Source organism: Microtus pennsylvanicus, chromosome 6 (genome assembly GCF_037038515.1).
Source record: "Microtus pennsylvanicus isolate mMicPen1 chromosome 6, mMicPen1.hap1, whole genome shotgun sequence".
Classification (NCBI taxonomy): Eukaryota; Metazoa; Chordata; class Mammalia; order Rodentia; family Cricetidae; genus Microtus; species Microtus pennsylvanicus.
Window position 1 is genome coordinate 4,145,917 of NC_134584.1, and position 24,086 is coordinate 4,170,002.

The window sequence follows — 24,086 nt, forward strand, 5'->3', positions numbered from 1 at the left end:
TCTGTTTTTATGGTGTTAGGGTGCTTATTACATGGAAGTTACTAGTACTGTGTTTGAGAGTTCACCTGGAGAAGGGGAATCCTTTGGAGCCTGAGCCTTTTTATGAGTCATGGATGGATACTTTCCCACTTCAGATACTGTGGTGGTTTGAGTGAGGATGGCCCACATAGGCTCATATATTTGAATGCTAGTTTCCTAGTTGGCTGAACTGCTTGTGGAAAGATTAGGATATGTTAGATGAGGTTTGCCACTGGGAGCCGGCTTTGAGGTTTCAAAAGCCTAGGCCATTCCTAGCTAGTTCTCTCTCTCTCTCTCTCTCTCTCTCTCTCTCTCTCTCTCTCTCTCTCTCTCTCTCCCCCTCCCTCCCTCCCTCCCTCCCTTCCTCCTTTCCTCCGTTCCTCCCTCCCCCCATCCATACAACTTGGGCAACTTGTGGGTTGACTACCAAGCTCCACTGTCACGGTGAGAAGAAGTCTGTAGACAGAGTAAGTTTCACGGTGTCATTGAAACTTTTGTATGAAACCAAGAAGCAGATCATACTTGAGTCATAGTCTCTCTGCCCTGATACAGGTTATAGCAGTCACCCTCGCTTCGTTTCTTGATATTACTAAAGACACCTGGAATTTTTTCCCTTTAAGAAAGTTGCCGCCTAAAGAGTAATGCACACATTACTACCACCATAACTGCTTCCACCACGTTATGAAATTTTTTTAAAAAATTAGGAATGAGTAGCTTATTGAAGGCTTCTTTATTTCTATAAAGGATACTCAGCTATTTGTCCTTAGAAATATATAATATTAGTAGATTTACTAATAATGAGCCAAACATATGACTGAAGCAAATATACTTGGGTTCAAGGTTTGATCATTGATCAAACTGGTCATTGTTTCTTAATGTGAAATTCACTGTTGTTTAGTGCATTTACATCAGCCCTCAAAAATAATATTGATTTGTAACTTTATTTTTTATGGTACTTTCATATCAAAGTTAAGTTGTTGAAGTCATATTTAAAATAATTAAAAATTTTCTTTACATTCTATTTCTAGTCAAATTCTTTTTCCCTTTTTCTTTTATTATTATTATTTTCTTTTATTATTTTTTATTGATTTTTATTAAGCGCTACATTTTTCTCTGCTCCCCTACCTGCCTCTCCCCTCCCCTCTTCAACCCTACCCCAAAGTCCCCATGCTCCCAATTTACTCAGGAGATCTTTTCTTCTTCTACTTCCCATGTATATTAGGTCTATGCAAGTCTCTCTTAGTGTCCTCATTGTTGTCTAAGTTCTCTAGGATTGTGGTTTGTGGCTGATTTAGCCCCCAAATGTGCCCAAGTTGGATGATTTCTAAGGTAAACCAGACTTTCAAGGAATACATTGCTTTTGTCATAAACAAGTAGGTCAAGATGATGGGGAAGGGTCTGGATTGGATTTTTTCTTTTTGCTAGACACCAAAATTAGGAGAGACTGTATACACAATTCTTAGAAAAGCTGAAAATTTTTCAAAATAGTATACAGAAAGCTGAACAATGGAGAGAAAGGTCCCCTTCTGCTTCCTCTTGGGATGATGCTTCATTATGTCAGTCCAGTGATGTTTTATTTCATTAAACATGTATACTGTATCCCCAGGAGAGAGATCTAACTAAGTCTTTAAACTCACAAACATGGCCAACTTCCTTGGTCTCCTGTTAATGGGGAACTGTCACAAAACAAGTGATAGAAAGTTGATGTCAGTGCTTCTAGAGGTCATACGAAACAGGAGAAATGTTGGGTAGTTATTCAGAACTAACCACCTCTTGTTCTTTTCATTTTGGGTAAGCCAACTCGGTTTTATTTATTGTTTTTCTTTCTTAGTCTCTCAATGGCTTCGCTCTGGTGGTGAGTGCAGAAGGGATGATCTTTTATGCTTCAGCAACAATTGTGGACTATCTGGGCTTCCATCAGGTAAATGAAGCAAAAATATATTAAATGTGGATTCCATTACCTTTGTAAATGTGTATTGTCTTCAAAGCTTAAGACTGTTTAAGATCAAGCTTTTGATATCACATGACTCAGCTTTGTCTTAGACAGCATGTCAGCTTCTGTGGAGTGTTGTGGTGCTTGGAGACCCAGGGACTTGGGCTGAGACTCTACTCTCAGCCCTCGGATTCAGAGCACCATCCCATTTGATAACTCTCTGGCCCTATACACCTTCAACAGCTCTCAAATTGGGTTATTAATATTTTTATGCACTGAAGAAATTTTCATTCTATCTGTATCAGATGTTTGCCTCTGCTTCTGCCTTCAATAATGCCTTTTTAAACTCCTTAAATTTTCCTGTGGCCTCTTTAATACTTTTGTATTCACTCTGTAGCCTACATACACACACATACACATGACAGAGAGAGAGAGAGAGAGAGAGAGAGAGAGAGATCTGATAGACAGATATAGACAGATAGAAGGATAGATGATAAAAAGATTTACTATGTGATGTATAATGTTGATTTAAAATTAATTTAATAGTTTCCAAGAATTAAAATAATATGGCTATTTCTTATACACACCTCATAGTTTAACTTACTGTCATTTGAGCTGAAAGCCAGAGTCCCTCAAAACTAAGGATACTGTTACTATCAGAACTTATCCTGATATGATACTTAACCTATCCTTGGTGTCATTTGTACATTGTCATTTTTGCCCCTGGGCAGCATTTCTTCCACAGTCTCCATTGCTGGATTTAGGCTGGCATGAAAGCCATGTAAAGACCCCAGGGGATGGCGGCATGCAGTGAGTGATGACATTGACCAGCTGAGTGGGACAGGATGGGGATGGCTGGGCTCTGCCACTCAGAAGTTATGTCTCATTCCCTTCAGTAGTACAGTTGACAGTACTGCTATCTGCCTCTGAGGCTGCTGAGAATGTATACAAAGAATCCTAGGCACCCAAATAAAAAGTGCCCCTGCCATCTGTTCTTAGTGGCCCACGATACCTCAGCTTGGCCAAGTACAATATTCATGGCCTGACGACGTGGAACTTTCCATCCTCTGGAGATGAGCCTAGTCCTGAGGAGACCTTATATAAGAGCACTAAGTCAGTCTCTCGTCCCTGAGATGACAGCAGCCCCCAGGGAAGACTGAGGTCTGCTTGAACTATTTTATTTCTGAAAGTAGACTCTACCAACTGTGACTCTGTTTACAGCATGGAGGTAATGTGCATTTGCCAGACTCTGTGACCCTCTGCTCTGTATAGGGTCCCGGTGTCCTAACAGTGCAGGATTTGGGCATGGAGGCAGATAAGAACATGACATGGTGGCATGAGTCTTATATTAAAATAGTCCCCAATATAGTCTTCTCTGCTTGTGTGTGCATTCAAGCTAGAAAGAGACACCCGCCACCTTCTACATGTTCAGAATTATTTTAATTTAATCCTTATCTGTGAATAGGCTATAAACTCCTTAGTTACACCTAAACCACCTCCTTTATCTCAAACTGATGGTCTGCTACAGAGTTGGGGGGTTGAGGACAGAGGCACTGAAGTACGGAGTGGCTTATTTTCAAGGTTAGAATTTTCTTGCTGGAATTTTACTTATTAGAGGTCTGCTATTTCTCTTTGTCAGAAGTATAAATCTGTTTTTCCTTCATTATAGAAAATGTTTCCATTGTCTTTACTTTATGCGAAGTATTTCACAAGAATATTACAATAGCCTTGTGCTCTCAGGAACATCTTGTATTGAATGCTTTACAAAAGTTAAGAGCCAATTCCTTCCTGGGGCTGCCTGAATATACCGTCTAGCTTCTTCAGATCAGCACAGCTGTAAAATTAAGGCCTATGAAGCTTATTCATTCAGGAAACTGCCTGTTTCCCCACAGTAACTGTGGCAGCTGTCACCAAGTGAACCAGAACATCAGAGCCCAATGGTCTATGCCCAGTTAGTAGATGCATACATCTTTGCCCAGTTAAGCAGCTTGTAAAAGATAGGCTCGCCTTTGTGTCCTACTGTATGAATAGTAGCTTGACGCTGAAATAAAGACTTCTTCTCTTGGTGGCAGCAGAGTCTAGTTTTTGTGTCATCTTTACCCCTTCTTACATTTTCTCATTACTTCTCTTGGTTCTGCTCTAAAAACTTTGAAGGACAAGGGCCACCACACCTGGGTATTAGTTATTAAAACAGGAATTTGTTTCTCTCTCTCTCTCTCTCTCTCTCTCTCTCTCTCTCTCTCTCTCTCTCTCTCTCTCTTTGTTTTTTTCAAGACAAGGTTTCTCTGTGTAACAGCCCTAGCTGTCTTAGAACTCACTCTGTCGACCAGACTGGCCATGAAATCTGCCTCTCGAGTACCACTACTGCCCGGCCAGAAATTTGTTTATTAAATATAAAAACATTTCATGCTTTCTTCTAATTGTCATGGAAATATATGGCTTTGCTTTGAACTCCCTTCCGGCTTTGCTGTCTCTTGCACTGTCTTGTCTTCCCTTTGCTTCAGTTAACTGCAGGCCCACAGCTCATGTTAACCTAGATATACCCATTCACGTAGAGATGATAGATAAGGGTCTTGGGAGGCCCGGGGACACTGGAAACCACACTCTCCAGTAGATCTACAAAGCTCAGGGTCACCCAAAAACTGGGTAAAAAGAATGTATGTGCTACAGTACCTGCTTGCACCCTCAGTCTGGGAATCATGGGAGCCCACTGTGCCTAGGTCAGTAGTTTCTCTAGTTAAAACCACATAGCGAAATAGAACTGTCTGAACATGGTAAAAACTGTTAAGTTTTAAATTCCTGGTTAATGGGAATCTGCCGGTGCTGATGCAATAAGCCAATCAAAATGAACTAATAAATCCGGGTTTATTCTGAGCAAAGCATTCCTGGGTGGCCCCAGGGGAAGTTGAGGAGACCACGAGTGGAATCCCACGAGGGATCTTAATGCTGATAGTGGCTTTCTCAGGAGCAGAGTATGTACTGAGGCAACTCCAGGGGAGGGAGCTTGGAATGAATGTGGTCAATGACTTAAAGAACACCCACATTCTAATTTTTAATTAAATTGACTGGTCTAAATACATGGTGAGATAAACCATACACAAAAGACTCATTACCATCATGAAGATGTCAGCCATCTCCACATCAAACTATACAATTAATGGGATTACAGTGGAAGTAGAGACATTTTGGGCAAACACTGGCTCTCTAATTCTAGACTCTTCATTGACAGGTATGTGCCATTATAATAGCATTCTTAGGAGAGGAGGGGGTTACCAGATGGGATAGTGCAAATCAGGCAGACCCACAAACAGCACTGCTCAGAGACAAGTGCCTTGGACCTATGAAAACAACCATTCCTGCAGTCATCCAAGTCAGAGAAAACCATCTTATCTCCTGATTTATACCAAGGGGAATGACAGACATTTCTAGAGATAGCAGGGCAAAGATAGGAGGAAAGAGTGGCTATGTTATAAAATGCCAACACATGAAGATGATGCTGCCACACAAAGACCAGTCTTGCAGTTGTTATACTGGGTGAAAACATAGATCCCAAAGAATCCAGTATTCTTTTCTTATGGGATTCAATCTGTGTGTGTAGTATAAATCATAATTTAGGGGTGTCCCAAGAGGCTCCAACATCATGCTTCCTGAAATGGGAATTTTCTCTATTCAGGTCAACTTCTGCTATCCTTCAGTGTCAGTTCATTAGGGTGACTGAGATCGTGATGACCAAACCTGTAATTCTTGCCCTGTTGGGGCTGGAGGCAAGATCATGAGTTAGAGGACAGCCTGGGATAACTAACCTGTTTTTGAGAGCCCCCCCCCCCCGCCTCTCTCTCTCTCTCTCTCTCTCTCTCTCTCTCTCTCTCTCTCTCTCTCTCTCTCTTCTCTTTTTTAAAAAAGGAAGCAAAAAAGCTAAAAGGAGATTGGTGTGTTCATTTCTGCCACAAAGAGATTTCTGTGCCTCAGCACCACAATTGCCTCCAGAGCCCTGACCCTAGACATCCCTAACCAGACAGAGGTTGTATCTGACAACTCTGCCTTCTCTCTGGGCTGTGTGCGAGCATTCCTTTGTAAAAATGTTCCCTCTAGATATGCCTGCCACTGAGCCCGTGCATGTTTATGACTACACACTTCTGTCACCTCCCAGTGGTATCTTATTTGTTATCTGGGGTACCACAGGGCTTATCCACAAAGTTACAGGCAATGATAAGGACGTGTGGAAAACGTGAAGGATTTCATGAACTCTAGGTGAGATTGCTAGTTACATTTTAAAAATGTAACAAGTTTCTAAGGTCTTGATTACTAGGGAACTTTTGCCCATCTGAGAAGAGTATTCTAGTTATCATAATCATTCATTTGAAAAGGATGAAACCTAGAAATAGATCTAATATGAGAATCCTGTCCTATAGAGATGCTGTAGGACCTGGTGGCATTAGTAGGCTGGGTTCCCAATGGAAAGAATGTGCCAGATTCTTCATTATGGGGATGGTAAGTGTCATAGGAGACCTCTCCAAGATCATGGGTTATCTGTACATGTCATAGTCAAAATGAGGCCAAAGTTTCTGCTCTGTCCACCAGACAGCTACCAGAGGACTCCAGTACCTAAAAAATTTGGCTTTTTCTTTAAGGGGGTTAGAGGAAAGAGGACCAGAGAGAGAGCTAAGATCTGGTGGGTCCTAGGCACATCATGGACCTGAATAGGTTGAAGTATATGACACGATTGGCATGAAGTACAAGAGTTGATTTAGGAAAGAGGACTACTCTGACTAAGTGCCTATGGCTTTGAGGGCATGATGATACCACCATGCAGGCCAGATCCTGGGGGCCACAGAGTGAAGATTCCCTGGAATTACATGAGCGTGGAGACATATCCTTCCAAGGAGGGCTGTTGGAACCTCAAAAAGGTCTGCCTTTTTCTCAAAGTTTTTTCTTTACATATGTGACTTGTCTTTGAATTATTGACGTGGGGATCATGTGATGAGGCTAAAGCAACTGCTTCTGTACTTCAGACAGATGTGATGCACCAAAACATTTATGACTACATCCATGTGGATGACCGACAGGACTTCTGCAGACAGCTACATTGGGCCATGGACCCTCCACAGGTGATGTTTGGGCAGTCCCCACATCCCAACACAGGTAGGCCAATTTCAATGACATTCATGTTTTTCTCTGAATCTACATAGAATTTCCTTCAGAATTCTTTCTCTTGAGCTTTCCTCTCCAGACTCCTTCGGCAAGAAGTTGGTTTATCCTAGGCTCTATGTGGCTACTGAGGGCCTTTGCATCATTGTGCTTGGTCCAGTCTCCTCTGCTCTTCACTATGGCAGACACTAGAGATACTCAGCTCATAGAGAGGAAAAGCTTATTCTGTTTCATAGTTTGGAAGGGTTCAGTTTATTAACTGTGGATCCTTTGCTTTTAGACATTTAGGAAGAGGCAGCACATTATACTATGAGTGTCTGGCAAAATCCTTATCTGGCATCCTACTCAGAGAGGAAAAAAGGGAACTGGATCCATATTAATTACTTTAGCTGTTGCTACAACAAAATACTTTACAAAAGCAGCTTAAGGAAGGGCTTATTTGGGGCTGGAGAGATGGCTCAGTGGTTAAGAGCACTGTCTGCTCTTCTAGAGGTCCTGAGTTCAATTCCCAGCAACTACATGGTGGCTCCAAACCATCTGTAATGAGATCTGGCGCCCTCCTCTGGCATGTGGGTATACATGGAGGCAGAAAGTTGTATACATAATAAATAAATAAATCTAAAAAAAGAGGAAGGGTTTATTTCTGTACACCCACCATATCAGATATAGCCCACCATATCAGAAAAGCCTTGGCAACAGGACCATGTGGCAGCTGGTCACACTGCACCCACGGTTAGGAAGCAGAGATGGATGCTAGTACTCCCTAGGTCATGGAGTGGTGTGACCACATTTCAGGTGGGTCTTACTACCACAATTAATCCAATCTAGAAACTCCCTCGTGGATACTCCCAGAGGTTTGTTTCCTGAGTTGTTCTAGAGCCTATCAAGTTGAGAATTAAGATTAATAATCACAGCTCTATCCCTTGTTATGTTAACACCCAAACATATCACTTTAAATTGTAACAGGGTCCCAAAATACTTCTCAAAGACATGCCTCTAAAGCTCTAACACCTCTTACAAGTTCCATCACCATAAGCTGGAGTCCATGGACCTTTGTAAAATATCCAAGATCCAAACTCCAAGGTCTACCATATTTGGTATTTCCAACACCCGCTAAGAGCCTAAGAACTTGTCACTTGTTTCACAAGCTCTCTCAAGCCCCTTATCTGCTTTGTACCTATTCACATTTAACTGAAAAAACAAAATCTTCCACAGCATAGTTATCTTTTGTGCACTAGAACCCTGTAAATCACTCATCCATTGAACCCAATTGATAAATATGGGCTGTAAATAGAATATTTCCATAAGGAGTAGGTAATAGTGGATTTGGAGGATATAGATGCATGTGGGTCCTGGGCTTCATCCAGGAGTTCATTCAGATGATGGTTTCCTACAGAAACTTTAAATAATTCAAAGAAAAATTTCCTCCCAACCTCAACATCCAACAGAATAATTCACCTTAGACCTAAGGTGCCTTTGCATCATACCATTTATACAACTCAAACAACACTAAGTGGCCGACCTTAGTCACACATGAATCAGTGCTAAAAACCAACACCATTAAGGGTAGGGCCAGTGAAAGCAAAATCCATCCAAGCACTATCTCTTGGAGACGTGCGGGATGGCAAAGGCTTGCGGAACCATGGAGACATGTTTATTTTAAACGGAGTAGCATGTTTCTTACAAACTTCATCGTAGTCAGTTACATGTTCTTCCGTGTGCTTACTCACTATCCTCAAATCTCTAGTCTGTTGTTTCCCATCCTAATCATCATATTTTATTTTGCATTATTTGAATTATCTTATCAGATGATCCCATCCTTGGGAAGTTGCTCAGGGCCCAGGAACAGGGCAAGGGCTTGCCCTCAGAGTATGCAGCCTTCTTGACACGCTGCTTCATCTGCCGTGTTCGCTGTTTGCTGGACAGCACCTCTGGCTTTCTGGTGAGTGTGTGAATGCCTCAGACATGTGGGATATATTCTACTCTGGTGAAGAAAAGGTGGGGGACAGAGTGAGCACTATGTAGAGGCTTCAAGCAAGAAGCCAGCAGAGTTGGACCTTGACAGCCCGCACTGATAGGTAGATGGGGAGGTAATAAGATAAGGCCCTAGAGGATTATAAGAAAAGCAGATGAAATATTTAAAAATTGACAATTTTCAATTCAAGTTTAGGTGTACATTTATTTAAAGCTAATTTAAAAAGTCTTTTCTAGGGCTGGAGATACAGTAAATAAGTAGGGTTCTTCTCGCGCATGCACAAACTCCTGGATTTGATTCCCAATACCACATAAACTCTATATGGTGGCTTACATTTAAAATTCCAGCAGTTGGGAGAGACCTCTGTGGGTCCAGGCGTGAGTATGGGACCTCCAGGGGTGTAGAACTGAGCCAGAGAACTCTGCTGGACCAGGCCCAAGCCAGGAACCTCCACAGGAGTGGGCCCAGGCCAGAAACATCTGCAGGAGTGAGCCCAGGCCAGGAACATCTATGAAAACAGGCCTGAACCAGCGACCTACACCAAACAGGCCTGAGGGAGTGAACTCCACAGGACCAGGTACAAGGGAGCCACCGCTGACTGAGCAGGCCCAAACCAGAGAACTCTGCGGGACCGGGCATGAATCAGTGACCTCTGAGGTAGCAGGCCTGAGCCAGCAAACTTCACTGGAGCAGGCTCAAGGCAGCAATCACAGCAGAAACAGTCCCAAGCAAGCAACCTTTGTGGGAGCAGGCCCAAATGACCCCGGGTATTTCAGAGCTACCCATGGGAGCGATGAGTAACTTCCAGGAACACGGAGTGACCAACAGGGTGACTGGAACCATGGCACTGAGATTCCATCTTATACCTGTAAGAACAGCCAAGATTAAAAACACCGATGACAACTCATTCTGGAGAGAATGTGGGGTGAAGAGAACACTTCTGCATTGCCAGTGTGAGTACAAACTGGTACAGCCCTTTTGGATGTCAGTGTGGCAATTTATCAGAAAATTAGAAAACAACCTTCCTCAAAACCCAGCAATACCACTTTTGAGTATATATCCAAAGAATGCTCAGTCCACAAGGACATGTGCTCAACTATGTTCATAGCAGCATTGTTTGTCGTAGGCAGAACCTGGAAACAACCTAAATGCCCCTTGACTAAAAAATGGATAAGGAGAATGTGATACATTTACACAATGGAGTACTACACAGCAGAAAAATATCACATCTTGAGATTTGCAGGCAAATGGATGGATCTAGAAAACATCATACTGAGTGAGGTAACTCAGACCCAGAAAGACATACATCATATGCATTCACTCATAAGTGGCTTTTAGACATAAAGCAAAGAAAACCAGCCTACAATTCACAATCCCAGAGAACCTAGACAACAACGAGGACCCAAAGAGAGACATACATGGATCTAATCTACATGGGAAGTAGAAAAGGACAAGATCTCTGAGTAAATTAGGAGCATGGGGACCATGGGAGAGGGTAGAAGCGGGGGAAGAGTAAGGTAAGGGAGCAGAGAAAAATGTATAGCTCAATAAAATCAATACAAAATATAAAATAAAAAAAATCTAGCAGTAGGAAGGTGGGAGTAGGAGGATCAGAATTTCAATTATCCCCAGCTATATAGCAAGTACAAGGCCAGCCTGGGGTACATGAGACCCTGGAAAGAAAGAAAGAAAGAAAGAAAGAAAGAAAGAAAGAAAGAAAGAAAGAAAGAAAGAAAGAAAGAAAGATTGATTGATTAAAAGTAGGGTTGATAAGATTACTCAGTAGGTAAATGTGCTTGATTTACCTGACCACCTGAGTTTGATCTCTAGGACCCATACAGGAAGGGAGGAGCCAACTCTTGGAAATTGTCTTCTGACCTGCACATGTGTACCATGGCATAGCTGAGTCCACAGTTTTGGTTGCAGCCCTTTCCCCCGACACACACACACACAACATTTAGGCTTCCATCATTTTAAATGTAATATTTTTCTTTATTTTTATTAGTATATTTCTATATTTTATCATTTTACATGAGAGTCTTTTGCCTGCATATATGTATGTACCTTGTGCATGCTTCACGTCCATGGGAATCATAAGAGAGCACCAAATCCTTTGGAATTGGAGTTACAGATGGTTTTGAATCCATACCGGTGCTGGGAATTCAACCCAGGTCCTCTGCAAGAGCAATATGTGCTCTTAACGCTGAGCCATCTTTCCAGCTCTGAGTTTCCACTTTTCACATTTGACCATTTCTTCTTCCACCTCCATATGAAAAGAAAAGGAGGTTATCCTCCTGGGACTTAGCAGAGCAAGGACTCTGGATCCTGCCTACCTTGCCAGGGCACACTGAATTTGCCCTTTCAGAACCTTGGCCCCTGGTTCCTGTACCCTCCCTTTCCAATGAGTCACAGCTGTCTGATAGCCCCTGGACACCCTACATTGTCTTGGCAAGTATTCCACTCTGAGTCCTTGGACTGACCTCAGCTCCCAGTGGTAAGATTCCTGGTGGGCTCAGCTTCCTAGATTGATTTGTGGATATGGGACCATAAGATCCAGTCATCACTGCATATTGTCCTTCTGGTCCCCCAAAACAAGCCAGACATATATGCCCCATATATATATATCCTGGACAAACGTTCCTGAGAGATTCCTATCTACACAGCCGGGACTAATGGTCCCATCTTCTTCAACTGGACTGGGTTTCTGAGAGAAGGGGCTATCTCCCTCACCTGGACTATGGAACCCCAGAAGTCAGAAGTCAGTCCCTGGGGACTGCAGATAGACCACCCACTAAAGGATGGACTGATAATTCCTAACAGGCTTACTGCACACCTGGGAAAGAGCCCTGAGGAAATCTGTATGAGGTCTGCCTAGAGCCTCAGTATACCCTTTTGTTCTATCACAATCGGTGACCAGCTTCACCCAGCTCTGTATCCATGGCTCTGTGAGCTACCCCCATGTTGCAAGAAACCACTTGTTCATCCCTGATGCCTGGCTAGCTTAGCCCTGAAATAACCACACAGGCCCTTTTTACTCCATCCAAAGTCTAGGCAGGGGTGGGGAGAGTCTGCCCAAGATCAATTGTTAGAATATTGGCGTCTGATTGACCTTATGTAAATAATTCTAAATCAGCCATAATGGGAATATTTATATCAAAGAAACTGACAAACAGTGCAAATCTAGAATTTTTTTCCTTAGAGCTGGGCATTGAATGTTTTCCAGTACACCACCACTGTCTAAAATTTCTTACACCATGTTTGTGATTGACACCAAGTGGATCCTTGCAATTATTTGTTCATTCCACAACCCATGGATGTATTTAGGCATGGATGAGTGGATAGGGCATGGGCACATACTGCTAGGTCATATGAAGGCAAGAGAATCCTGAAGGAACTTGGGAATTAATTAAGTGATATAGCAGTCTTCCCTATATAAAAATATTTGTCTCTTATCATAAATACCTAAGCTCTTTTCCGGAAATTAAACTCGTACCATATATTTTAGATTAATAAAAGCAAGCTATCCTCGTCTTCTCATTAAAAGCAAGGAATGCTAATTTGGAAATGGAAAGTTAAAGCGGGGTCAGCTCTCAGGGAACTTTCCAGGGAGCTCCTGAAAGAGGTGGCTGATGGCTGGGACAACTCAGGTCGATGTGTACTCATGTCTGCCTACATATACACACACCAGGGGTGTCAACATGTGCGTGGGCGAGTCTATGCTATCCATAAATGGTCTTGAGACTGCCAACTAAGGGAACTACTTATAGCCCTTGGGCAGAGCTAGTGCCCAGGAGGCTGAGCTCCACTAAGGTAGTGACCATCTTAGAACTCTGTGAACAGCTGTATTTGTCTTTAAAACACCAGACTATGCAGTTCCAAGGAAAGCTAAAATTCCTGTTTGGACAGAAGAAGAAGGCCCCATCAGGAGCAGCCCTGCCCCCGCGGCTCTCACTGTTTTGCATTGTGGTACCAGTCCTGCCTTCGGTGACTGAGATGAAAATGAAAAGTGCCTTCTTGAGGGCGAAGCACAGGGCAGACTTTGTGGTTACAGTGGACTCCAGGTGAGCAAGAATTGTCACACCATGACATTTAATTATGATAGCAAAATGTTGTTTGTTATTTCTATTTAATTTTCTGTAACAAGTAATAAATATGCAATCTGATATTTTAAAACCCATACACAATGTACCTGACTACTATTAGGGACAAGTATCTTTTCAAAATTGGTGCAAACTGTAGCACCATGCATTTTCATTGCAACCATTCTAAATCTGCCCTTAATTTCTAGGCTCAGAGTAAGACCCCAGAGAGAGGTTGAAGTGGTCCTGTCACCTCCTTGGGCCCTGCCTCCTCAGTTTGTTGGTGCTGGTTCATAACACAGACAGATATTCAGTGGGCTCATCTAAGATTAGTGTCAAAACTGTACCAGCTTCCTAGGCCCTCATCTGGATAGTCCTGTAGCATTTTCCCAAATTTCAAGAGTACAAAACACTCCTAGTTTCCTGGGTCATATCTATGGTTGATTCATGGATCCATTTCCAGGAGAGATTTAAAATGCAATGCATATAAAGCTATTTTCTACCTGGTATAGTGACATGGGAGCATGTGGTCAGCGGGAATTGACTGGATCCTCAGTTCTGAATCTGATTTCTGTTTTATGACACTGTTCTTGGAGAAACATGAACAAATGTCTACTCACATTTGATAGTGAGCCGAAGACAGACAAAAGTATGGATAGCACAAAGTCCAATTTGGTGAAGTAATGAGTTTTATTAGGGTTATGTACAGGAATGTGGGTGAGAGGTTACTTATAGGAGCAGAAACAACTCAAAGACAACTACATCACTAAAGTCCACCCCAGCATGAGTGACAGATCACAAAATCTGGAGCATACTGTATAGCCTCCGAGCAGCTCAGTAGGTTGGAGAATGGTCTTTCCTGGGGACTCGATCTGAGCCTTTTCTAGGCAGCTTAGCTTCTTTGAGGATCTTCTACGTAGTTTGGCTTGTGAGACTCCCAGGAGTTTCTGCTGCTTATACATTCCTGGGAGATGACTAGAGATTCTGCTCAGTTTCAGGGACTTCCTGAAGCTATTTTGGGTTATTTACTTCCTGTCTTAATGATCTTCCCTGCAGGATGGAGTGTTCTACTTTCCTTAGGACATCTTATTGTTTTGTTTCACTTCCCTGTAAACATTCTGACATTAAATATTTCTTTTATATCATATGTCTTCAGGAGTTTCTCCCTGAGATGGAAAGTTTTAATCTAGGAGGAAGCTACTACACAACAATTTTCCCCATAGATTGTGAGCAACACTTTTTCCTGTTCCACTATAATAGCATAGTCAAAAGGCCCTAATTCCCAGGCAATTGTATGTCCTTTGGTGACTCAAACAGAACCAAGATGCCCCCTCCCACCTCCAGGACATAGTAAGGTCCTGGACCATGACCGCATTAGTCAAGACAGCAGGCTTAGAATAAACAGTGAAAGTTGAGATGGGCTCTCCATCTATTTAAAATTGAACCAGGAGTTTCAGCTGTAATCCTGACCCTAATTCTAACATGAGCCATGGTGCTTTTCTTATAGAGGCAATTGTGAGCTCTTCTCTGGCCTTGGTTGCAGAAGAGTGTTGGGAAGGGGCCCTCTAGGACCACTATTTTCCCATCAATCTTGTCCCCTCCTCAGTATAGCCTCCATGAGGGCAGTTAAATGCCTTATCAGGCCATTTCAGGAGTCAGTGCCCCTTTTACTGGCCTCCCCATCCTGACCTGAGGATGTCATGCCCCAAGCATCCTAGAACAGTGCCACTAGTGAGCCCCTCCTAATCCATGGGTCACTCTGTGATCTCCTTTAGGTCATTGGCTGAAAAAGAAGGGATCCTGTTTGCTCTGCTGCACCAGACCCCTTCTTTTATCCTTTGGGGCCTCTCTGCAGCAGCCAAACTGAGTGACCACTCTGTGGCTTAGTCCTAGCCCATGCATGGCCTTGGTCCCCTGTAATTGTCCCCTTGTTTGGCCTAAGTATCTGTTACATTCCCATTTTGAAGGGTGATAAGCACCAGGCATCACCTAACTCGTTACCTGAATGCTGGTCTGTTACCTGGCCCTCAAGAGTAATTTGCCAAGGCTGCACAAACCCACAGAGACACAGAGCTCACTACCACATGCATTGTGCACATTTAGAAAATGCAGTTAGCAAATGTTTTGGGCAATTGTGAAAATCTAGCTCCTGTTGTTTCTGCCTTTCTTCCTCAGCTGAGTGCCTTGGTATGTTCATCTTGCTCTTTGTCTTAGTTAGGTTTCTATTGCTATGAAGAGACACCATGACCATGGCAACTCTTATAAAGAAAACGCTTAATTGGTGTGGTGTTTGCAGTTTCAAAGTTTCAGTCCCTTATCATCATGGCAGTTTGCAGGCAGATGTGGTGCTGGAGCTGAGAGTCCTATGTCTTACAGGAAATCAACTGACACACTGGGTGGTATCTTGAGAATAGGAAAACTACAGTGACAGACTTCCTCCAATAAGGCCATACCCACTTTAACAAAGTCACTTCTCCTAATACTGCCCACCACTGTAAGATTATGGGTGTCAATTACTCCAAACTACCACGCTCCTGGATCATGCTTTTTATGTTTTCCAACCAAGACAATTTTCCTATAGATATATACAGTGACAATAGACTTAGAAATACAGGTAGAATTCAGATAGTCATGTACTTTAGCTGGGACATCTTCCTTTAGGAATACCGTCACCAGTGGCCAGCTCCTCCTGTTATGTTCAGTGGCAATCTCTGCTGCTTGCTCTATGCTGCACTCTGCTCCCTAGTTTGTCTTTGTTTCCTACCTGCATTTCTTCTTTCATCAGCATTAAATCTTGTTCTTGAGATTTGAACCTGGACTGGATCTGAGTTCCCAGCCACTCAAGGACTCCACATTGCATACCGCCATTCAAACCTTCTCTGTCAGCTCGTTGGACCTATCATTGTGCCTCATCATTGTGACAATTTCACAGTCACTAGGCTCTTGCAGCTCAGTCCCTAGTTATCTACCATATCTCAGATGGTGGGGAGGCTCTTGCCTAGACATCCCCTGATGTCCAGCTACCAAGTGACTATACTTTCGTAAGAGCCAGCGTGGAGATACTGCCTTGTCTACCAGCCAATGCCAGCAACCACATAAGGTTGAGCCTGCCTCTCTCCTATTGGGTTTGATTTCACCCTGCCATGGCATCTGTGACTCACCTCCACCTTCTGTAAATTGTGTGTGCACAACAATGGTCACACAAAATTTTCCTTTCTTTGCTTTGATTGCCTAGATTTGTTGTTCTTACTGTTCAGTGCTTACCTGGCAATAAAGCCAGAGTTGTTACCTTATGGTCTTCTGGGAGCAGGGCATATGGAATTAGCCTCAAGGGATGAAATTGGGACTGAAAATAGCCTAGGAAGTTCACAACATGGGGCAGCAAACCAAGAACAGTAGACTTCTAGAACATTCTAAAAATAAGTTTGTGTGCTTTCTCATTTTTTATTAAAGAAACAGCATATAAATATAAGGGAAAAAAGCAAGTCCATTGGGGAAAATACTTAAATCCCATGATCTATCCAGAGCCCAGTGGTCTGCAGAACCTTGTAGTTTGCAGGGGCAGACCCCACCTGTACAGGGGCAGAGGGAAAGGTCAGTGTATATCAACCTCAAGGAGTACTCTGCTTTTGTTCAGTGTCTGAGGTACCTGTTTTCAAAGAATAATTTGGGTTGTTTTCATCAGAGATCCCCACAAATCTTCTCTTTTCTGAGTGTTTTTCTAGTCCCTAAACAAAGCTCTGGGAACACTAATACTGTGCTCCGAACTGGGCCTGGAGAGAGACCTGGAACCCAAGCAAGAAAGTGCAATTTCTGGTACCATTTCACTCTGTCTTCTGTTCGTGGTGGACACAAGAGTGGGGACACAGGCCAATCCTTCCAGAAGACACTTAGATGGAGTTGTAGGAATTCTGAACACAACAACCCTATAAGTAGGTGCCATCCTATGCAAACCGTTAAGACTCTTATGGAGAACCTGGTGTTCATGCCTCTGCCCTCTCTGCTTTGACCTGAATTCAGCACTGCTGTCAGCAAGCACACCACAATTCATTCTCTGCAGAGGCAGAGATGGTCGTGCCAGGCCCTGAGAGCTTGCTCTGGGAGCAGCTGTATGGCTATTGCAGGAGCAGCTGCCATCTCTCACAGCTTTCTTAACAAGTGTTTGTGTTGACCGTTCCTCTTTATTTCTTCAGCCTGCCGTGCTCTTTTACCTACCTGCTCAAATTTATTTCAGATCCCCAAATCAACCCTTGACACAGTTTTATCATTGTGTCCATGAATACAAAGTGGGAAAAAAAGATGATTCCTGGAGAGTACACATTCCCAGCAGTTTCCCAATAGGTCAGGCTTCCCTTTCTCTCTGTCTCAGCTCCTTACAGACCCCAGGTACAAAGAGCATAGAGCACTATAGAGTGAGTTCAGTAGACAGACTTTGAGATCCAGCATGGTACCCAGCAGAGGGGCATCACCAGAAAAAAAAATGCCTACATTTCACCTTCAAAAAGCAAAATGGCTCTATCAGGACAACTCAAAATTATTCTAAATAGAATTTAAGGGCAAAATCCATGATTCCAGTAGCGGGCCAGACTTGGCAATTCATCCAGATCTGTCCATTCAATAGACCAGTAGTGATAAAAATAGAGAAGGGAGACATAGATTATAGTACTTTGGAGACAGGAACATATGAAGGCCCCCATCTTTGGCACATTTACATAAGCTTGTGGCTAAAATAGAGGCATAACTGGGGTAAGGGTAAGAGATGTATGCTTAATTAAGAAGTTACAATCAAGGGATGGTAATCTGGTTAACCATTATTTCAGTTCTGATTCAGCAAAGTGGTCCCAAGAAGTCTTTATTGCTTGAGGAGATAAACTGGGTCTCAGGAGATGGTTAGTATTTCTTCCAGCTGTTGCCCCACCATCACAGATAGTCTGTCTTAAGAGACCCCCTGTAGCTAGAATCTAAGGTGTCTGTAGGTTTGAAGAAATGACTAAACACCTTTAGTCACCTAAATGTGAACATGAAACAGAATGCTGTAAAAAGCTGACAATACGATGCCTCTGTTATTCTTATTTTTGTGACTTAAGCCTTGAAGACAAATGAGTTAGTGAGCTGACTAGTTTTATGTCAAGCACAAGCTAGAGTCGTCTGAAAAGGAGCAAACCTCAGCTGAGAAAATTCCTCCAACTGTAGGGCCTTTACTTAACTTGTGATTGATGGAGGAGGGCCCAGCTCATTAGCCGTCCCTGGACTGGTGGTTGATTGTTGGGTTCTATAAGAAAACAAGGTGAGCAAGTCATATGAGCAAGCCAGTAAGCAGCACTCCTCCGTGGCCTCTGCATCAGCTTCTGCCTCCAGATTCCTGCCCTGCTTGAGTTCCTGCCCTCACTGCTTTCAAAGATGAACTGTTGTATGGAACTGTGAGTGAAATAAACCCTTTCCTCCCCAAGTAACCTTCAATCCTGACACTTCATCACAGCAATAATAACCAGAACTAATCGTCCATGGACACCTATCTAGAAACTAGGGCTACCTATCCTAGCTGTCTTAGTTCTCATTATCCTGCCTTTAGAACTCAAGTGAAGAGTTTGGTTTTTAATAAAAACAGCTTCCAAGTTCATGTTATAACTCTTACCCCAACCCCACACAAAGTAGTGGCTTTGTGATCACCAATTCATTGTTCTGATGGTTGTATAGAACACAACTTCATTGAGTCACAGGAATAAACTGTATTTTCATTCTGGCCTTCTGGAGGGGAGGAAGTTACAATCTCTAGAAGCCATCTATGTGCCATCTACCTCCTAAAGTAATTAATGTTTGTATTTGTATTGGCCCCCAAATGCAACGTGCTTCAGAATCTTCAGGTAGCTGTAACCAAGAAAAATCTGTGCAATATAAAGATTAAAAGGTGTATGTTATTTCTGTCTTCTCTTGAGCAAGCAATAATACCTGTCTTGCTAATTTCTTTCATTGTCATATTGTTAATATGCATTAATGCTGTCATCTGATCTTTACAGGGCAAAAGCTGTTACAAGTCTGTGTGAATCAGAATCACATCCTAAACCCAATTACTTAGCAGGTACTTCTAAAACTTCATTTTCTTATCTTTTCTCTATGGCAAGATGTTTTTGTCCCTGAGAGAGTTCCCCATGCCTACAGAACTCTGTGTATTTCCTGGAGATGCCAGGGCTAGCAGGGAGTATCACAGAGATAATTGTCTGGGGCTGTCACTTTGGTCCTGAAAACTGTTGAGAAAAAACTGTCTCATTAGCCCTCATTGTGACATCTTTCCCTCTCTAAATTCTAACAGGAAGGAACAATGGAGAAAATGGCATTTCACTGTTCAGGGGACAAACAGATAGGAGCCACTGGGCCCGGGCCCTAGCCAGGCCTTCATGTCTCTGCCTCAGGGGTGGTCCTGACCTCATCCTCGACCACAAGGGGGCTTCAGGGTAAGTGGTACCAGGATGCACAGTCCTATCCCCTATTTAAGCCACCGTGGTTATCAGAGTGAAAGGGATGGAATAGGCATGGAGAAGAAATAATTGCTATAGCCCTGACACCTGTGTTTGTGGACATCCTCTCAGCCTGGGCAGCAAGCAATCAGGGAGGAGTATGCTGGGCTCAGAAGTCTTTCAGGTCACAGCCCTTCTCTCACCTGCCACATGCCCACACTCTCACCCAATCCTGACCAGGGATCTTTACCAAACTGACTACTAGGTAGTACCTTCCTTATCTCTCATAACACAGGTGCTAGTCCTGAAGCCACAAAGTGTCCTGTGGTCAACCACAGAATTGTTCTTTCAATTTGATAGTCCCTATAGTGTTATATTAGTCATGATCATATGACTGATGGAGGATACTCACCCATGCCTAGTGATGCCTCCCTGGACTAAGGAGAGCAGCATGCTGCCTGGGACCTAGGGACCAAGGAAGGCAAGGTAAAGCAAGGAAGGGTCTTCACTGTTCCCTGGGATTGACAACAGATGGTTGAAAAGGCCAATGTGATCTTGGAAGACTTGAAGCTTCCCTTAGGAGTTAACTGGTATTGTACTAAGTTGTCATCCCTAAGGAGGTAAGAGTATCACTTCTGTTGCTATGTTCAATGGCTATCTTTTCTCTGAAGGGATAGGGAAGAAGAGGACCAGAAACACATACTAAGGAGATCTACTGGTGCCCGGGGGCAGAGGGAGATGCACAAGTACAATTATGGCTTGGAAACACCAATACACTTGAGGCACCTGAACTGGAGCACAGAACAGAGAAGTCAGGAGGTCACTACCAAGTTGACACGGCAGCCCAGTAAGAATGAACCATCCACCTGTCCAATGACCCATGGTTCCTGTATGCCCTACCCTGGAAGCCAGGGCATGTTCAGTACCAGCAATATGGCTTCTTTCAAAGATTCACCAGACTATCACGCTGGTGCCTACTGCAGTCAAATGAACAGACCCTTGCAAGATATCCATCAGGTACATCCCTCCACCTGTCATATCCCCCAGGGCAGCCTAGGATCCAGGATCCCTCTGCATGGAATGCAGCGTTTCTCAGCCAGAGGTTTTTCTACAGAGGAAGCAAAATTGCACAGCCTGCCAGTCACCATGGACACCCCATGTAATCCAGTATTATCACTGGAAGTACCAATCAAGATGGAAAATGAATCTGGGACCCAGAACATAGTTGATGTCAGCACAACTAGTCGGGTATGGCTGGGAGCTAACGACATGGCCAGGAGACATCTGGTCAGTTTCCCTGCCAGGATGCACCTGAAAACAGAGCCCGACTATAGGCAGCAGGTCTGTACCCCACACCTTGGGCATGGTATACTGGGAACGAATCCCCACAGCAGAGATACTGTGGGATCCTGCAGGGAGCCGGCTCCTCTCCATCCTGCACATTGCACCTGCCTGGATCCAGAGTCTCCTCACCACCTCTTCATGCAGGGTCACAATGAGAGCCAGCACCCCTCTTTGGGTCAAGACTGCAGAGCTCCTATTGTTAAGCGTGAGCCCCTGGACTCACCATCATGGGCTAGTCCTGGACAAGTGACTGTGCCCAGGATATTCACTAAGGGTGCCTCTATAGCTGTGATCCCACCCAAAGGCTCTGATGGGATTTTCCTACCCTAGAGCTGCGGTTCTGCTGGAAATTTCAGTCCTTGGATGATGGGATGTGATCAGAGATTCTTCTAGTGACACTCTTTACAGAACTCCATGAGTGAGTCTGAGATTCCCTGTGTGTAGCTGAGTGGTAGAGTATCCTGAATCATATAGAACATCAGAGGATTCTCATGAACAAACCTAAGTCTGTTCAAGTGGACACTATTTCTCTTTGAAATTAATGTGCTTATGAAAGTAGCCAATGGTATTTTATGGTGGGCAACCCTCAACTGATGTATCAAAATGATGTGTCCCTGGTACCCAGTCTTTCTACATCTCCTGCCTGTATTCAACAGAAGTTCTGGGGTTTCTAAGGAGATCTGAAACCACACTTTGCATAGTGGTGGTCAGGGAAACATACCATCCCATTTGGTATTTTCTGTGGATTTCTAAATATGATTTATGTACCTGTATCTCTGTACACATCACATGGTGGAGGTTATAGTGTCCAGGCCAGAAATCAGGGAAGCATAACATACAAAAAAGGGTGAAGCCACACTGGTGAGGATGAATTGTCCCTGGCTATTGTCTGTAGAGCCTTCCTGTAAGGGCAACAGTTCCTAGACCAGAGAGACTTAGGGACAGGAAGGCAGCTAGTATTTGTTCTGAATTGCCAAGGCAATGTACTCTGATTGTAGGATATGTGGATATTAAATATGAAACAGAAAGAAAGGGTTACCACGAATCATTAGCAAGATGACTTATGGCTGGTAGAGCAGTTGAGAGTGTTCCAGGGAAGGGCTCAGACCAAAAATCCTGCTCCATTAGCACAGGGGCCACTGAAAAGGAAAATGCCTGCTGTGCTCTGCCTACCTCTATGGTACAGAGAGTCTTCATCAGGGATGAGCATCCACCTCTGATGTCACTTCCCCTGAGGTCTTAGGAATGCCTGCTAAGGAGCTTGCTGGAGCTCATGGCTAATTCTACTAGGCAGTCTCTTCAATACAGACTTTCTTTTCGTATCTATGGCCCCAGGAAATCATTGCTCAGCTACTGGCTTAGTGAAGAAGCTGTCTGGAAAATGCCTATCACCTTGTTAGAATCTGGTTGGGTGGGCAGAACCAGGTTCTCTGCTCAGCTTTTGAGATGTCTAGCTCTCACTGTGGGACAGGGATTCACCTGAAGATCTAGAACTGAGAATACCCACGATGAAGGCCTGGGAACTTGTGTTCTCTCTGTCCCCCAGTCCACAGAGGCTTTTCAAATGGGAAAGGCAGGAGCTGTGCTGTCACAGATGTGAGGCTTGCTCATAACATCACAGCAGCTTCTCCATTACCTAAAGCCTGCACCTTGTGCCCAGCCACTGATCTCCCTCCTTCCCTCAAACTGTCTCAGTCCCACTTTGCACGTTTCTGACAAGCACAGCTTACACTGTGGGTCCTAATGAAAAACAACAGGTACGATTTGAGTCTTCCTCAACACTTCCTGTTCTAACCACATGCCCAACTCCCAAGGACAGAATATGCTCAAACCCCTCATGTGTCTGACATTCTAAGTATTTCTCTCTGAAAGTGATTAGTTATGTTCCTATCCTCAGCCAGACTCAGCATCCTATATGCTTATTACACAAGAAGCAGAGAACACAGTAAACTGTTATGTTCCAATGTATACAATATTTCCCAGGCATACTGGAGCCAGTGGAAGAAACCTTGGAAAAGAGTCAAAAAGAGGGAATTCAGAGACATATTTAGGAATGGTGGTGTGTATTGCAGCACTAAAGAGATTGAAGCCTATATGAGACCCTTCTCAAAATAAAATAAAATAATAAAATGCATTATTATATATTTATCAATCTTAGCTAGATCCCCCTCCCCTAGCTATGTAACCAAAGAATAGCCATGTCCCCCCAGAGCCTGTATGCCCTCTGTTCAGATACTCTGAACCTTTCTGATGAAGTTCATCTGCACACTGCTGGGATGAGTTACCAAGTGTGAAGTGTAGGCAGCTCAACTGGGACCTGGGCTTTCCCTGCAGGTCAGGCTTTGTGTACACTGAGTTCTGCACTTGGATATCAGTTCTGCAGATTTTGTGTATGTGAGACACCACATCACATGGCAAGCTTGGATACCTGGTGCCAACACTGTCCAAGGAAGCTCAAAACTCCCAATCTGCACTTTTGTTGCACATTCATCACAAGTGTCCAGTCAACTTGTACAGGAGGTGCACAGAGGTTACTCCTGCTTTATGAGTTCACCATCTACACTAAGCACAGGCTCATACTTTTTGTGATATCTAACTTTTGCCTATGTGGCTAAAATATCAAAACCAAATATAGTGAGAGATGGGTTAAGAAGTAATATAAATACATATTTACATTTGCAGTTTCTACTAGAAAAAAATCCTCAAGATCTAGACTGACCCAACAAACTTTAAACAGATACACTACAATGCAGCTTTCTGTGCTGTTTTCTCAGTGCTCTGTTTTAACAGAGAATGCAAATGCATTTCTTATACTGTAGTCTGTACTAAATTTGCAAAACTTCTGCAAAATAAACCTCATGTTTCCATGTATTTAGTGTAAGATTGTGTGTCTTTTCCTTCAGAGAGTGTTTTGGATTTACATTCTGGGACAGCAGAAGAGAATAATAAATGTAAAAGTAGAAAGGCTGGAGATGAAAACTGGGGTTGGGCCCTCTCATTGAGGATTGGGACCTTCATGTGCTCTCAGGACGCCCCATCCTCACTGCCTGTGAAGAGTGAGGAAGGCATGACAGAGGCCTCTTGTCATCCAAGGATATTTTTATCCTGTGATAATTACCACATTTTAATCCTTT

The 24,086-nt window shown here is 43.4% G+C and overlaps 1 protein-coding gene across 1 annotated transcript in view; it reads left to right on the forward strand.

The window, feature by feature from the left end:
* The window catches only part of Ahrr (aryl hydrocarbon receptor repressor), an 87,089-nt gene extending 63,298 nt beyond the window's left edge, over positions 1-23,791 (forward strand). The window contains exons 5-11 of the mRNA XM_075977785.1: positions 1,850-1,939; positions 6,964-7,093; positions 8,908-9,041; positions 12,939-13,135; positions 19,171-19,232; positions 19,464-19,605; positions 20,280-23,791. Of these exons, the coding sequence (XP_075833900.1) occupies positions 1,850-1,939; positions 6,964-7,093; positions 8,908-9,041; positions 12,939-13,135; positions 19,171-19,232; positions 19,464-19,605; positions 20,280-21,282 (1,758 nt within the window). The 3' untranslated portion in view covers positions 21,283-23,791. The remainder of the gene's footprint in view (positions 1-1,849; positions 1,940-6,963; positions 7,094-8,907; positions 9,042-12,938; positions 13,136-19,170; positions 19,233-19,463; positions 19,606-20,279) is intronic.
* The last annotated feature ends 295 nt before the right edge of the window (positions 23,792-24,086 follow it).